We start from the raw sequence: 17,465 nt of genomic DNA, 5'->3' as shown, positions 1-17,465 counted from the left end.
TTGAAAAATGACGTTTTAGAATATTTTTTCGCTCATTGAAAATGTAAAAGATGATATAATAGATTTGCACAATATATAATAGATTTGTCAATGTTATGTATGTATGTAAAAGTATACACTTATTATCGCAACTGTTAACAATAACTTTTTTAACATTAGTCAACTAATGATATTTTTAAAGTACTTATTAAAAAAACCGACCTACCTCCTGGACTATAAAAAACATTCCAATTATATTAATTGAATTGACAATGTGTCTATGGTTTTCATTGTATCATTAAAAAATGATCACGACGACAAATCAAACAATAAAATCCCATGTATTTATATATATTTAAAAAAATACTACTTATTTATTACCAGCATTAAAAGTAAGTGATAAAAAACCTTAGAAGCTAATTTTTTTTCATGTAACTTTTATTTATTTCCAGTCAAAAGAGAAAATGACGCGTGGCGTGAGGCGCGGCTGCGTGAGACTCCGAGCAGCAGTGATTGGTATAGATGATGAAGACGATTCTACCTTTACTATCACAGTGGATCACAAGACCTTCCATTTTCAGGTGAAACATTAAATTGATCTGAATACGTTTATTAACACTTCAATAGATAACACACAACACACACTAGTTAAGTAATTATTACTGCGTATATACACATGTGTCTTCTAACCAAGAAGGGGATAGCAAGATAGTGTGAGTGAGAGCAAAAATATGCCAAAAAAAATGGATACGTGGATCTTGCAGAATGATCGCGTGTTAAAATCCAGACAAGCTCCACTGATTTTCATTGCCTTCATTTGTTTTTAAATCTAGAGCTCTGTAGTAATAGGAAGCAAATCATCGCGAGTACGTATGTAAGGGTTGTATGATATTCGTATGCAGGTCAGTAGATACACATGTAATTCGTTAGCAACCCGGAGCGTGATAAAATAAGCTACGAAACTTATACTTAAAACGAGAGGATACCAAGTTCATTTACGGGCTATTATTTTTAAATGACTTTAAAAAATGGATTTTTTTTTTGTACAAGGCTAACCCGCAAGTCGTAAGTGGTCATCGTAGTTATTCTATTACATAATTTGTAAACTTATTTCACTAACCGATTGGTCGTTAACCTAACGTCTAGCTTAGCGCTGCAGATCCCTAGGTACTAGGTTCAAACCCAAAGTCGGAACAAAAGGTAAGTAGTTATTGGCTCTGCTGCCCAGAGCTTGTCGCTGAGCTGAACTCACCGATCGTATTTAATTGCCATCCTATCGAATTGTGAGAGTGATAAAACAGAGGCTGTACTATTTCTTCTGCACAGCGCCATCGATTACTTAAATACTAATTTTCTTCCATAATTAACATTCAATGAACGAATTTCTTATTGCTAACGGAAACCTCGTAAATTATTTGCTCTTGGCATCGACTTCGCAAAGTTTCGTATACAACTTTACAATTTTTTTATTTTATTGTAGTTTCTCGATGTCTTCGAATTTAGTTCTCGAAGTCGGTTTGCCTTTTTAATTGTAAATTTTTATTTACTTCGTTGCATGTTTATAAAAGCCTATGTCACTATTCAGCCCGTGAACTATTTCTATATACATATGTCATATCTATTTATCTCAGTTGATGTGTAAAGGACAAACCCACAAATACACTTGTGTATGTAAATGTAATATACAGATGAGTCTAGTATCAAGTAGAGGTCATTGACTCGGTATCGAAACTTGCATAAAGTTATCATACGAAACGTAGAGTTGTATAAAATTGTTTTTCTAATTTAAATCCGAGATTTCGAAAATAATTTCACTTTTTGCCTCAATAATTAATAGCCTTATATTTTGTCGTATCGACCTCAAGATATAATAAAAATAAAATATTTTTATGTAGCTTCAATATGGTAATTAGAGATGTTACGCGTCTGACTAAAAATCTGACTCCAGTCGTTTGGATCATTTTCGACTGATATTAGTCACTGGATATGATTATTTAGTATATGATTCACACGAACATTAGTCTAAAATGTAGTCTCTTAATCATATCTAACTGATACTGAACTGACTGAATATTCAATTTTGAACACTTTTAAAAAAAAATACATTTAATACAAAAGTCCCTAAAGATTGAAGCGTTATCCGCAAATTTTAAGACTTTTTCTATTATATATTATTGGTTCAAAGTAAAATTTAAATAGAAACACTGAAAATAATAGACGCTTGTACAATGTTACATCGGTCGGACGGTAGGGACGCGAATAACAAGCAGTAACTGCTACAAATATCGATTACAAAAATCCTTATTAAGTTATTACGAACGGGGGTCCTTTTGGTTAGGGTCTCTTTGGCTAGTGGTTGGGCTCTCTTTAGCTGGTATAACTTTTTTTTAGAAAAATATGTTAAAAAAAAATTGAATTCTAATTTGAATTACGTATTCCATCGCTCCATCGACTGTTATATATGTTATATTTTCTGTTTCTCATCACTAGCCCGTCTGTCATAAAGATAAAGCTAACATATACAGGGTATAGCGATTAAATGTTTCCAATAGAATGTCTTAACGTACTTAATTGGGTAATTTCGTCTGTTTTAGTCAACTAAATCGGAATGCACCGGGCTTGCGGAACGAGCCGTAACCACATCTCATCGTGACCTCGGCTTACTTTTATTTCGGATGAATCACTATGAAATCCTGCCTTTCTCTCGCATTTCCGTTTCAATGAATGCAAACAAAAACTTTTCGAATTCCCGACGAGAATACTAATTTGTACGATGTTATCGGCTGCAGTCCATTGAACGATGTTTGTAAATGCAAACGGCCCATAAAAGCGCTTATTTTATTTCAAAGGTGTCGTAATAAATTAAATAAGTTTACTGGATCGTCCGATTACTTTTGTGTTAATGTTGTTTACCACCATTTTATTTTATAACAATCTTTGCAAGATCTGGTGAAGGAATTTGGAACAAAAAATATCATAGGTTATTGTGTTTTAACACCATGTACATTGTCATATGTATTATTAAGGAATAAATATTCGTAAATAATTCTTTCGTCTTGTATATTTTAAAGAGAATTATAAAATCAAATTAAATTTAAAAATAAAATATTTGACACAAATATTTTAGCATACTGAAAATCTAATAAGTTTAATTAACTATTCAATGAGGTAGATTATATGAATCTAGCTATGGCCTGCGGCTTCGCTCGTGTTTTAGGGGTTGGTCGTCAAGTGTTATGCGTAAAAATGGAGTCTTCAATGGAGTATTAACTTCCTTAGGCATATTATTCGATACAAGATTATATTGATGATAATAAAGCGTAGAGTTAATGCTTGTTGACTTCCAGGCAGGAGACATAACATATGTATAATTCTCACTTCACCATTAATTTAGATACTTGGAAGTAACTTACTAGAGTAACGTGTACCACTTAAAAAAAAAAAGCAATTACAAATAAAAACTGAAATTATTGATTGTAACTATAAACAAATAAAATAATATTTGTAAAACAATATTAGTTCATAGTTTTAGTTGTTAATGTAATGGGCGCTTACAATCGACGCGACTACATACGCCATAATGACCCGTATTACTTACACTTAACACTTCTTTTTCTATGATACACTGGCCGCTGTTGGATAGTTATAATATATGGTCGATGCCGAGGGTAGCGAACAAAAACTTTGTTGTTAATTGTATTGTCACTGATTGTATTAACCGCACTGGATATTCTTTAAAATCTATGATGTAGGTATACAGGTTTAGATTCTTGTTTATTTTATCAATAAATGATTTGATTTGAAAATTGTATTTAACTAACATGACTGTATTTTTAGATATTGAAAAAGAGTAACTACTGAGTTTCTTGCCGGTTCTTCTCGGTAGAATCTACATTCCGAACCGGTGGTAGCTTTACTTTAAATAGTTTGTTAAATGACGATTCAAAAGTGCTTGTAAAGCCTACTTGAATAAAGTATATTTTGATTTTGACTTTTGATCTTAATACCAAATTTTTGACCGTGCAAGAGCAACAGATAGACAGACAAAGCTACTTTCGCATTTATAATATTAGCATAGATTGTCTTCAGAAAAAATAAATTAATATAGTCTGTGTGGACTACACAGCAGAAATTGATAGTAGTTTTTGCAGACCATATTCCACAATATATGTGATTTAATAAAATAACTCGATAACTAATCAAAGGACTTGCTCCACAGGCTCGTGACGGTTCGGAGCGTGAACGTTGGGTGCGTGCGTTAGAGGACACAATCGTACGTCACGGGCGACGCGAGCGCTGGTCGCGCTGCGTGCCTGCGCCTGCGCATCGACACGGCGATCTCGAACGACGAATCGCTGAAGCGGATGCATACTTGCAGATCATGATAGAATTAGTGTCTGTAAGTTGATTACATTTTTTAGATTTCTCATGTGAAACTACTTTGAGCTCAATGAGTGTATTTCGAATTTTGCGCACGAATTGAAATTCGACGGCAACATTTTTATTACTCCTTGTTTAGTATCTTTGAGATAGATTTTTCGAAAGTAACATTTTATATATTTTTTTAATAAAATGTCTCGTTCAAAAATTTGCACACGGTTTTTTTATCTGAAGTCTGAATCTCTTCAAATTTCTCAATGAACATTCTTAAGGTTAGGTAGTAAGCTTCATGCCATATTGATATTAATTGAAGAATAATTTCTACGACTTCTATTTTTCTCTCTCTATTCATAGGAAATCATAACTTGGCGAATTAATAACATCACCATGTCACTATAAATATATATTCATATTTAAATGACGGTTATATAAATTCATTTTGATAAATAATCTGTTTACATTTTGTACGTAATTGTTTAAATTAATCAATAATTATTTTTGCAGAAAATGAACACGAGGGTATCAGAGCTGCCAGATCCACAAGAGAAGAATAAAGGACAAGTCATATTAGACCACTCCAACGTAAGATATAATAGAAATTGAAACGAAATGTAAATCCAATAATTAAAAAATATATCACGTGACCTGAACGAAGCATCTCGCTGCCTTACAAATAGTGTCAAATCCATATAAAATGTCTGGGATTTTTTTAAATGTTAATCTTATTAGCAAAATAGTGTCTATACCTTCACTCTCTTGTATTCTGTCTCGCTCACACCTATGGGCAATGTAGTGCACTGTCGGTTAATATGATATGCATCGCTGTGTTTGTTCGTTTCACTACACTAATATATGACTCCTGTTATTCGACTGCGTATAGACAGTAACTCTCGTGAGGCAGCGTTCATACCTACCGCTTTAACAGAAAAGTAATGACACTTTTTGCCCTAAGAGTTATTAAACAATTATTAATTTTGTCAGTGATTTTGAATTTGAGTTATTAACTGCCCATTTAAAAAATGCATTAAGAGACTTCGTATAAAAATACATCGTCCATACACGGTAATAAGATTCGAATTGCTATATTGTTTATGACTGTTATATAAATGTAAATATGAGCGTTATTATTTGTATGAGATAATTCGCTGAGTCAGATATTTTACGTTAAACGCTAACCTAACCTAACCACCGATACTTGTAAATGGCGAGTGAGCCAAAGTCATTACAAGTACAAGACAAGACTTCCATCCCGTGGCTGAATTATATTTATTACAGTAACAGCAACGATTGTTAAAGGAAGGATCATACTTGCGTACGGTACTATTTGTCATCAAACTAATAAAATAGAAGGCTCCGTATTTTGTTACAGAACTATCCAATGACGTCATCATAATATAGGCTAAAGTCGACTTTAAAAGTTTTATACGGAAATAGTTTCAATGCAACAATAATTTAAAGTCTTGACAATTTTGTAAATACAACATATCCACTATTACTTTTTCCAATAACATACAATGTCAATTTAAATCGACATTGTATACTTTAATAGTATGCTATGTATGATAGCCTTTTAATTAATTAATTACATTTTAATTTTAACCACGGTCATATTCATTTCGATCGAAACTCGTAGCCACGACGGACGCAAGTCTATGGAAACATTATGTAAAACTATAAAAAAGGTATGTTCGCAGTTCAAATCCAAATTAAATGGATACACTAATCAATATCAACAATAATTATTTTGTATTGAAACGAGCAAGTTTACCTTTTTTTATCTCGCTGGAAAAATGCGGTACGCCAGTCCCAAGTACACCGAAATACCCACTAAAACCTAGCTCGACCCTCTCTGTCTACTCGGAGGGCGTCAAGGGATCGCTTTCGAATGCTACCGTAAACGCCAAGCTCACTTCAACTCAACCTCACTGAGAACAAAATTAAAACTTATAAGTAAAGGCTAATTTCCATTGTATATATGACGTTACATAAATTGTTATTAAACTATCCTGAATAAATCAGTCAGTCAACAAAATTGCCGTGATATAGTTTCGATGTTCTTTACAAGGGCTTTAACAATTAGCTTAAAGAAATTAACTATTTAACGATACGTAAATTTTATTAGAATTCGATAAAGATTTTTCACAATTGAACTCTTTGTAGTATAGTATATGATAATGATGTTTTTTGACCTTTGACCTCAACTGTCAGTCTTCCCCACTAGAACTTCATCTTGCCTCCTGCCTAATTGCCTCCTTGGATGTTCTGAACTCGAAAAAACTAAACATTGCTTTTACTTCATTAAATTAAGGAACAACCTTCACACATTCAAGCGAAAATACTTGCGAATAGAATTGAATCACCTTTTTCTTCATATGCTAAATTTTGTGATTATCATACACTAACATGCATTATTATCGAGATTAACGATTTTCAACCTTATACATATAAAGTTAAAGGCGTTTTTCTTTTATGACACTCTTAAGTTATTATCTTTTTCCTTTGCAGGCAATGTTGGATAATATAAAACATTCCATAGTGCTTCTTCAAATCGCTAAGGTATTTATTTTGTTTTACTAATATTTTATACAGATCTTCCAAATAACACGGAAATCAAAACAAGAATACATCGAGTTTTCGAACAAAACAACACAAAAAAATTATACACAGGTCTCCATAAAAGTGAAATGCTTTAAATGTGATCATACTCTATTATTATTTCGAATACCCCAAATATATTGCTCGAAAATAACCTAAGAAATAGTAAGTACTTATCAAGAGCATTTGCATGTAATGTTTTGTGTGATTTATAAAAAAGTGATTTGAGGTGTGGGTGTGGTCACACCACGGTGAGGTACTATTTGTACACGGAGTAATCGTGGACATTTTATAACTACTGACACGGTGTTTAACTCACATAATCGATAAAATCGGGAGATACACTAATACTCCCTTTGGCCATATATACTGTCAATCCGGCTCGAAGGACCAACGTCTATATCAAATAATGAATTAAACAAAATGTACTTTATACAGAGAAATATTGTATAACTTACATACTACATTATAAAATCGATCAATATATATGTATAATAATTACAAAATATATAAACAGTGCTATTTGAAAATAAAATATAAGTTAGCGCCATCTATAATATTTTTTATTTAAATATTATTAACTTAACAATTTTTGTATCAAATTGATTCAGTAATTTTGATATTAACATGTTAGATAAAATGAAAAAGTACATCCGTACTGACCGTAGTGTAACATTACCCACTATAATATTTGACTTAACGTATCCACTGTTGATGTGTCTGAGCCGTTCCGTTACATTAAATGCTCTTGGTACCTAAAGCTTGTAGCTCTTTATTATATAATATTATAAACGATAAGACTTCTAAATTTTTACTTTCTACTGTCTAATCTCCTACAGTTAATAAATAATTTAGATAATGTAAAAATAATTCTGAGTATTAAGATGTTAAATTCACGTTAAATAAATACAGTGTAAACTCCATGTAACGTCACTCGATTTAACGACAAACTCCCTAAAGCGTCGAAGTCACTCGACTTTGGTTGGTTCAGCTTGTCTTCCATACAATGATATTCTCTATACAGCGTTACACCCACTCTCAATAACGACACATGAAGAAATACAAAGTTATTTTTTAATCGCCAAAATAAAAAAAACCTAGTTTATTATCCGAACCCGTAATTAACTGTCGGCTTCATACATTCCGAACTTTCTAAGAAATCCGTTCTTTATTTTACAATTTGGATTGCTTGCACGCATAAAGAATCTCTGGAAGCAGCAAAATTATTAAAAACGTACTTTTTTATCATTAAGATGCCTCAATACCGCACCGTTATGTATAAGTAAAAAAAAAATACAACAAAATTTCTGCTGCAGCAAGACGTGAGACGAAAATAACGGACCATACGCAACTACTAACACAAGTCTCAAATAAACGTTTTATTATTCTAATAAAGATTTTTCATCTCTCCATTCAACGACAATTATCTTTATATAGAGTTTACACTGTATATGGTAGACTTAAAAATATTGATAAGTAGTAGTTTTAGCATTTGTTTTTAATATGTAGCGTTTTATTTGCAGAACACGGTGAATCCCGTGAACGGTGTGTACCAGGGTCCGACGAATCCGTCACAGGAACATATCAAAGAAGGTCAGTGTACGTTACTTTAAGGTTAGTGGACCTTTGGATAATGCATTGTTCACTTATTCAATTTTTAACGTTCGTCCTCTCCGGTTAGCCAAACAATGATAATGAAAGTGAATTGGGGGTAGTAAAATGACACTAAGTCCCCGGTATCTTATATATGAATAAGGATACTGAAAAATTTGTTTGTTCTTTAATATACGATACCGTTTGAAATTTAGTACGTACATAATTTTTTACGTGAAGGTTTTGTTAGTATACAGTTTATTGTAACTCGCCGCTAGATGTCGCTGCAGCACATCAACTTCGATATCATTCAGTCGATCGCTATTACATGTACAAATTGTACGCGCGTATATCGTTATAGTATAAGCTATATATTACAATATATATGTATGTATATGTTTCAAAGTTGAAATAACGGAAATTCCAAATATAAAAAAAATATGATGACGAGCTGGGATTAGAATTCAGGACCCCGAGATCTACATCCTTGTATCTAGCCACTGGACCGAGGGGGAAGTCTAAAAACTAAAGGCACGAACAACTTGTCTATAGGGTTAACATTATTCGAATAAAAAATGCTTTTACGAAATATCTATCAATAATTCAATCGACCCATGTACACGGCCTTCATCGTTTACGAAGAACTTCGTCAGTGTCGTACACTGGCCCGCGTTGATCCGTCTCCGTCGTTTACAAATTTCAGTTTGATATTATTATATATATTACTTATAAAAAGACTATTTTAATAAAGTATAAATATATTGATTTTATCCCAAAAAAATGACCACTTTACTAGTATTTTCATGCAAACATACAAGGTAAATTCTGTACTGTTATTGCTGCGTAGTCGGTTAAAAAAGTTAGCACGTAGTTTGATCTGTCCATATTCTTGTCCCCAGATCTGTCCCCTCGCGTGGAGCTGGGCTCAGAGTGTCGCGAGCTGTCGTCCCCCACACACGTCATCCAACCCCTCGATCACATCGATTCACCCAGTTAGTAGATATTATGATGTACTATTTTTAATAAAATATAGTTGTTTATGTATATATCTATAAATTACGTAACTTGTCTTTTAGTTTGTATGTTCTTTTATTATTTTCGTACGATGGTAATTTTGATAGAAAAACAAAGAATAATTATAATGTATTATACTACTATAAAAATATGGCAAGTTTTGTTTTGTTTTCACACAAAAACAACTAATCCGATTGAATAGACATTTTTTATATTACTTTAGTTTATATTAGACGGAAATAGGCTATACAGTATCTTGCATATTTTGATATATAGCTTATTTTGAGATATAGCTTAATATTTTTGTTCAACCTCTTTTGAAGCAAACTGTCGCGTTCCACCACAAAAAAAACAAATGAGGATTCGCACAAATTATTAATTGAATTATTGTTAAAATAAATAACATATTCTTTTTAAACATTACCACGCCGAAAAGATTCGCACTGACAGTTATAGATATGTTATATGAGGTATTTAAATAAGCCAGTGACAGATTTGTATATTAAAAAATACGACAGCATGGGAGAAAATCGTTATTCTAGCCGTACAGTCGGGACGGGCAGCGAGTTAGACATTTGATCTTTTTAATTCGATTAATATGCATTCACAATAATTGCGTAAAATTAATTAAAACTTCGTGAAGTTACGATAGCTACGACGCTGGTGTGACTTATGAAGATTTCTATTATAGTATCAATAGGTGACACGCGTTTCAAATGGATAATTTGCTTACAAAGAAAGAATAACGTAATGCCTACTGCAACCATAGAACAAGTAAACAACTTTAACGCGTTGTCATTGGTCGATCATGAATAATATATGTTCTGCATTTATGTTTTCGTGACATTCGTATTTTGAATAACGATTTTGCTATCGAAACTGTTAGTGAAATTAAACTAGATATAAATAGGCGAGCGGAATATTGTTCTTTTAATCGATTCACTCAAATATGACCTTGAAAGGGTTCTGTAATCTTGTCGAAAAGAGTTTAACTTAAAAATCGTACCTTAGTAAAAAAAAATTGATTTTTTATGCATCATTTGCTTAACAAGGTACGGCACTCTTTGATACTCCGAATCATAACGAACTTGTTAGATTTTTTTGTATAGGAACAGTAAGGTAAAAAATTATCTGTTTTTTTTTCCACTGATGTACTACTTCTTTACAAGGGAAGGTTTGGTAGGTAAACATATTCAAATTTTAATTCGGCGTCTACATTTGTTGTTGAACGAGGTGATTTATAAACGAAAAATACGCACATAATGAATATTATTATAATAATAATAATAATAATTACTCGATACACATTACATATGTATACGTAAACCTACAACATAACATATACTCATCTTTAAAAAAAAATAACAATAACAAGTTAAAGAAATGAATATGCAGAGTGACTTTTCAATTTGTTGTTATTATAATTTTTTTTTCTAAACTATCTGTAACGAGATTTTTTATTTAGAACGCAATATTAAGTGACACAATAGTAAGGAGACCTTCGGCTTATTTTTGCAGAATGTCACACATGAGATGTGATGTCTCCGCGCGGATATCGGTTACGCCCAAACGAGATCAACGACCTCTTAAAATTCACTTCGCTGAGACATCTCGGCTATATACATATAGGATATATATAGGATATACCAACTTATTATTAATATTATAATACCATTGTACATAAGAAGTGTTATATTAATATTTGATTTAATACATTCGTCTGTTGAACAGGACAAGCGATGTCGTTGTTGGTACCGGACACGTCGTACTCCTCGTCTGAAGGGGAAGACGACTTCTACGACGCAGACGACGAACCAGCCGACACCGTCGTACCTGGCCCGAGGTAAGTCAGCCTAAATATAGATGGATTTTTTAAAACGCACATGTACACAGTTTTACTGTTAAACCATCGGCGAAAAAAATCTATAAACAAGCGAGATTTACAGTAGTCGCATATGGTAACGTTTGACATCTCACCTTAGTAATAAGCAACAGTAACATTATATGCTATAATGGGTTGGTACCATCTGACTGCCGACTCTAGAACCGCGCGCTCATTGGTCGAATCAAATGACGAGCGGTTACTCGGCTACGTGCTACACACATCCGTCCTTTTTAACGAAATCGATCCCACAGATTGCAGGGAAGCGAGAAAAAAGAAGAAGTTGTATTGTGATAAGAGCTCACTTTGAGTCTCACTCGTGGAATGATGAAAACCGACTTGCGGTGATAAGCATATTTCAGGCGTGTTAATTGTTACAATAAGTATTATTGTCAATTTTGCATATCAATTTCTCACATTTCGCGATCGTGTTCTGCGGCGTGTTTTAAGTTTGCCCTTACAGAATAGCTCTATTGAAGTTAACCACAGTTTTGTGAAAATATGCTCTTTTATCATGAAGGTGCATAGATACACAAGTTTTTATTTCAGGATGGCATCATTTTTTAATAACATAGGTAGGAGTTCGGCCAAATGGGCGAAATTAACCATACCTCACATCACCAATGCGCCACCAACCTTGGTAACTAATATGTCATGTCCCTTGTGCCTGTAGTTAATAGTAGCTTCGTCTTCGAACCGGAAGACAACAACATTAGGTAAGTATTGCTCCTTGATGGTAGAATGTATGATGATGAACTTGATGATGAATGGAAGAAATCGAATCGGATGAAAAAGTAATATGTTAAAGGTTATCATCACAAATAGATAGATTAGAACTGTACTTTAGGTACTGTTGGCTTAAACACTTTTCGGTAGTTCGGTTAATATAGTACCGCTCATCTCCAAAGAGCCGTACTGTATTAAGACAAAAGTAGTGATATCAAAATCAAAATATACTTTATTCGAGTAGGCTTTTACAAGCACTTTTGAATCGTCATTTAACAAACTATTTAAACTAAAGCTATCGGTTCGGAAGGTAGATTCTACCGAGAAGAACCGGCAAGAAACTCAGTAGTTACTCTTTTTCAACATCTAAAAATACAGTCATGTTAGTTAAATACAATTATATATGTATGTTATGTCTCCTGCCTGGAAGTCAACAAGCATTAACTCCACGCTTTTTTATCATCAATATAATCTTGTATCGAATAATATGCCTTCTTTACCAATGTATGTTTTACAATTGACTTGAATCTATGAAACGGCAAAGTTAAAAATGTCTGCGAAATTTTATTATAGAAGCGGATACCTTGCCCCAAGAATGATTTATTGACTTTGCGGAGTCGGAAACTTGGCGTTCTAAGCTTATCCTTGCTTCTTGTGCACATACAATGATTATCACTGATTTTATCAAAGTGATCAATGCCACTGTGAATATACATAATATTGTTGTAAATATATTGTGACGCAACAGTGAGTATTCCTACTTTGTTAAAAACATCCCGAAGAGAGTCTCCAGCTCCAAGTTTATAAATAGACCTTTATATTCTCTATTGCAACCATAACAGAAGAAAAGCCAAATAAACAACATTTGACAGCAAATTGACGCGACATCATTAGTCGAAAGCTTGATTAATCTATGATATTCACTATGGATTTGCGACAAAATGGCGTTTTGAACGTCGACGAAACTGTTATCGGAATTTCGGAAGTAAAATTAAAGTGGATATAAAAAGTTAGGATAAATAAAGATATATAATTATCATAAACTCATAGTACCACGTATCTTTGCCTAAAGACTTCTTACATGGTCAAGTTATCGTCGAATACGGTGCACACTAACGATCACAAAAACCATGTGCGCATCCGGTTGCCAATCGTTACCACTACGTGGTAATTGCAATTAAAAACAACGTTCAAACAAAAATGCGAACATTTTATTTTTACTGTCGAGACCCCGTATGTATTCGGGCAAACCAAACGCAAACGCGATACTGAAAACAGCAGCCCCGTACAAATTTTCAGTACAAATGTCTATTATTTTTTATTGTCACTCAACTAACCGGAACACGGCAATACAAAGTATTACTGTTTGACAGAATAAATTTTGAGTCGTTGAAACACAGTCAGGTGGACTAAGCAATGACTATAACCGTTAGTGTGTATTATTATTGCTTAAAATCTAAATAATCAGTCTACTGGACCATCTCGACTTATTCATAATGCTTATCAGTTACTGAACTAAATTAATGCTTCGTGTACAGCCTCATAGTAAAATTCATTCATTAAAGATTGCGTTAAATACAAACGCTATTTTGGTCTTTATTTTATTTTCGCTATGGTTTGAATTTGCGTGCATTAATATTTATTTAATATTATGAAGCATCTATGACAAGTGTTGAGCAAATATTTTGAAATTAGATTCATTTTTTGTCCCATTTAAAGCGTAAAATGTTAGTTAGGTATATTATCATTAGGTAGCTGTTCCCGGCGACTTTCTCGTTAAATGTATTTTTCTCGTATATCCCGTAAATTATGTGTGTGTGTGTGTATTCTTTGCGATCGTTTCAGTGACTTGTGACTCTAGTACTGAAAATACTTTTAGTATCTATAATACTTCCAGTGTAAATTGGTTGATACACATTTGACCATGTGTGTTATTCAATGTAACACGTACAGGCTGACGATATTTTTATTTCGTCGCCTATTATGGTTTAGGGTTATGGAACTGTTCACCTTCGAAGGCGCGCCACCCCATATAATTTATTATCGACGTGCATTAGTATGAATGACGGTCGTCCACACGAGATGTCTAAATGTGTGTGGCTGACTAATGTAAGAATAAATACAGCATAAAAAAATAAAGCAAATTAGATTGAACGTCATGGTGGTGTGTCGTATTCGTGAGTGGATAGATCGAAGTATCCATATATTCTATAGACTGCTTTATGTTACGAGATACATTCATAGTGTGCGGTTGGCTCTACTGGCCTTGACAGCGTCACCAGGCGGGCCGCGAGTATTGAGACTAAGCCTCGAGAGTCCACTTAAAAGCTCAGAATATGTACGTCCTAAGGGTTCCTCTATTAAGGGCGACCTTAGAACGTGGGCAACGTCGCCATAATGTCGACAGATCGAAATAAATTAATGACCTCGACCCGCCGGCTCGGCAGGTGTGTGTGACATCTGTTCCCTGGCAATTTATTGTAATTATCGTAAAGGACGTGCTTGGGACGCCTAAGGATCGAATCGATAATATGAAGACAAACTTGAAATTTCGATAACACTTTCGTTTCGAAATTCAGAAAAGATTTTTGGATATTTTAATTTTAATGCGCTATCTACGCTTCGTCTGCGTCTACCCATAATCTTTAACTTCGATTGTAATTTGTAAAACAGAAGGCACGGGGAACTGTGAGACCGTTGCATGCAAGGATGGATTGCATGGATGCAAGAGTTGCTCTTCCACTGCCAAACCAATGAATCGAATTCGATGAAATTAGGTATGAAGCCACCTTGAACCCCAAGGAAGCACATAGATTAGTCTTCCATGCCTAACATAGATTATTCTTCTATACCTGTATAACCTCTGAAACGTAAACGAAGTGCCGGCGACAGCTAGTATTTATTATTTAAAGTGCCAGTTTTGGGGATGGGGGGTTGTATTTACATTGGGAAATCGGAAACTAGACGTCACTAGTTTACATTTCCTCTTCGTGTCTAGACAATGATTGTGACATACATAATATTGTTGTGAACATATATTGAAGCAACTGTAAGTATACCCTCTCTATTAAAAACATCCGGAATATTTTTGTGTTAAGGTTTGCCGTGTGTCTCCCGTGGTGGACCTTTGCCCGTCCGCCATGTGTAATTTTTATATATCGCCAAAATTAACAAATAAATAAATAACCGTTATCCGACATCGCATTATAATATCAAAAACATTTCATAGTCGGGTCAATGACTTGATCATGTTCCAGTTTTATCACGTGAATACTTATATTTATAAACTTTTTTTCCTTAAGCCATAGCTTAGTAACTCTTTGATATTTCCGCATTCAAGTATATAGGTAAATTGCATGACCCGAGTCAGGTCAGCGACCCGCGCGATGTTATCGAATAAAGTTTTACGATAGGGCCCCGTCTCCTTTCCGTTTAGGGGTTATGGGTGACATCTGTTGAGGTTATGCTGAATTCAATGCCACAATAGAACCTTGTAATATTAATAAAACATTTTATTAATTATATAATAGGATCGTAATTTAATATGAAATTAATATTTATTTTCTTTAAATGATAGCATGTTATCCTTACCGAAAGATTACAGGAACAAACCCGGGCAAGTATCACTGTTTTTTCTAGTATCTGTAATTATTTTCGCTTTATTTATTAAAGGAAAGCATATACATATATAATACTACGAAATAAAGCATTGCTAGGAATCATCGCTTCGCAAAACAAAAATATATTGTGTGAGTATTCCTCAATCTCTTATACCACAAAGAATTCGTCCCGTAAGTCCATACTAACAGACACTTCGATTATTATTATTCTTCAATTATATTATATATTCTGATTCATATACATATATGTATATATATATATATATGAACACAAAAATGAAATATAAATCGAGATTATTAACAATTTAATTTATTATTTAATCTGATAGAAGAAATATTATGATAAATATATGTTTTTATATTTAAGCCTGTGCAAAAAAAGGTTCCTTAACATTTAACAGGAGAATATGAACTTCATGCTTGTCACGACAATAGTCTGAATTAAAAATGAGTGATAGTGCGAAACGCAGGTTAAGTTTAATAATATTATATACTGTATTATTTACCGATAAGCCCTACTCCTGGTATAAGTTTTATATGTATTGGTTTAGTAGTATTTTCAGCTTAGCGTTACAAACAAAACGTCGCATCGCAATCATATTTTAGTGTAGAGAGATACTTCTTTTTTGTTATTGTTTTATGGTATAGGTTGACGGACGAGCATATGGGCCACCTGGTGGTAAGTAGTCACCACTACCCATGGACAATGGCGCTGTAAAAAATATTAACCATTCCTTACTTCGCAAATGCGCCAACATTAGGAACTAAGATGTAATGTCCGTTGTGCCTGTAGTTACACTGGCTCACTCAACCTTTAAACCGGAACACAGCAATACTGAGTATTGCTGTTTGGCGGTAGAATATCTGATGAGTGGATGGTACCTACCCAGGCGGACTTGCACAAAGCCCTACTCTAAATATCTTCTTTTATTATAATTATACAAGTGAAAAAAAAACATCTGTACTATAATTTCTGGTAAATGCACACATACATACATATATAACACTAGTTGTCGCCCGCGGCTTCGCTCGCGTTACAGGGGTTGGTCGTCAGATATTAAGCAAAAAAAAGTTCATTACACATTTTATTAAATTCGGTTCCGTGATCTTGAAAGAGCAACAGTCTGACATGCAGAGTTACTTTCGCTACATATGCGAATATTAGCATATATATATATAATGGAAATTAAAAAAAAGTTTCATAAGTTTTATATTTCGAACTATAAATGTAACTAAACGTTTAGCTTATATCCACATCTAAGCCGCAGACCTATCTGAACTAAACGTCATCCGTTCCGAAACCAGGATGAAATTCAGATCGATGTGAAACCTATTTCTGCATCGCATCTCCGAATAATAACGCTGACCTCGTTCAAAGGCAATTTATACATAGATAAAAGATTGATCGGTTTCTTCAATCAGATCGAACGAAATAATAAACAAAGTGTCATTAATCTCATTTTTATATGTAATTTAATACTTATTACTATTTGCATAAATTACTGGTGTTTTTCTGCGATTTTGTCTTCTTGGATATTTTAAACACTACGTTAAATGTTAAATATATCTTCCTATAAACTGTCTTTTGATAGTTAGATGCCCTACATCTGTACTAATATTATAAAGGATTCAAATCTGTTTGTTTGTATGTAGAGGAGGATAATCTCTGGAACTAT

At 33.5% G+C, this 17,465-nt stretch overlaps 1 protein-coding gene across 3 annotated transcripts in view; it reads left to right on the top strand.

The window, feature by feature from the left end:
- Window positions 1-17,465, top strand: part of LOC113400992 (oxysterol-binding protein-related protein 9) — an 86,472-nt gene that overhangs the window by 26,080 nt on the left and 42,927 nt on the right. For 2 of the 3 annotated variants that reach the window (XM_026640688.2, XM_026640687.2), the window contains exons 2-8: window positions 432-560; window positions 4,199-4,378; window positions 4,864-4,941; window positions 6,865-6,915; window positions 8,478-8,547; window positions 9,447-9,539; window positions 11,293-11,404. In XM_026640688.2, coding sequence (XP_026496473.1) covers window positions 432-560; window positions 4,199-4,378; window positions 4,864-4,941; window positions 6,865-6,915; window positions 8,478-8,547; window positions 9,447-9,539; window positions 11,293-11,404 — 713 coding nt within the window. The remainder of the gene's footprint in view (window positions 1-431; window positions 561-4,198; window positions 4,379-4,863; window positions 4,942-6,864; window positions 6,916-8,477; window positions 8,548-9,446; window positions 9,540-11,292; window positions 11,405-17,465) is intronic. The other variant, XM_026640689.2, reaches the window with a different exon arrangement.

This window comes from Vanessa tameamea, chromosome 18 (assembly GCF_037043105.1).
Source record: "Vanessa tameamea isolate UH-Manoa-2023 chromosome 18, ilVanTame1 primary haplotype, whole genome shotgun sequence".
NCBI lineage: Eukaryota > Metazoa > Arthropoda > Insecta > Lepidoptera > Nymphalidae > Vanessa > Vanessa tameamea.
Note: the sequence above shows the minus strand (reverse complement) of the source record. Positions and strands in the feature narration are given on the sequence as shown.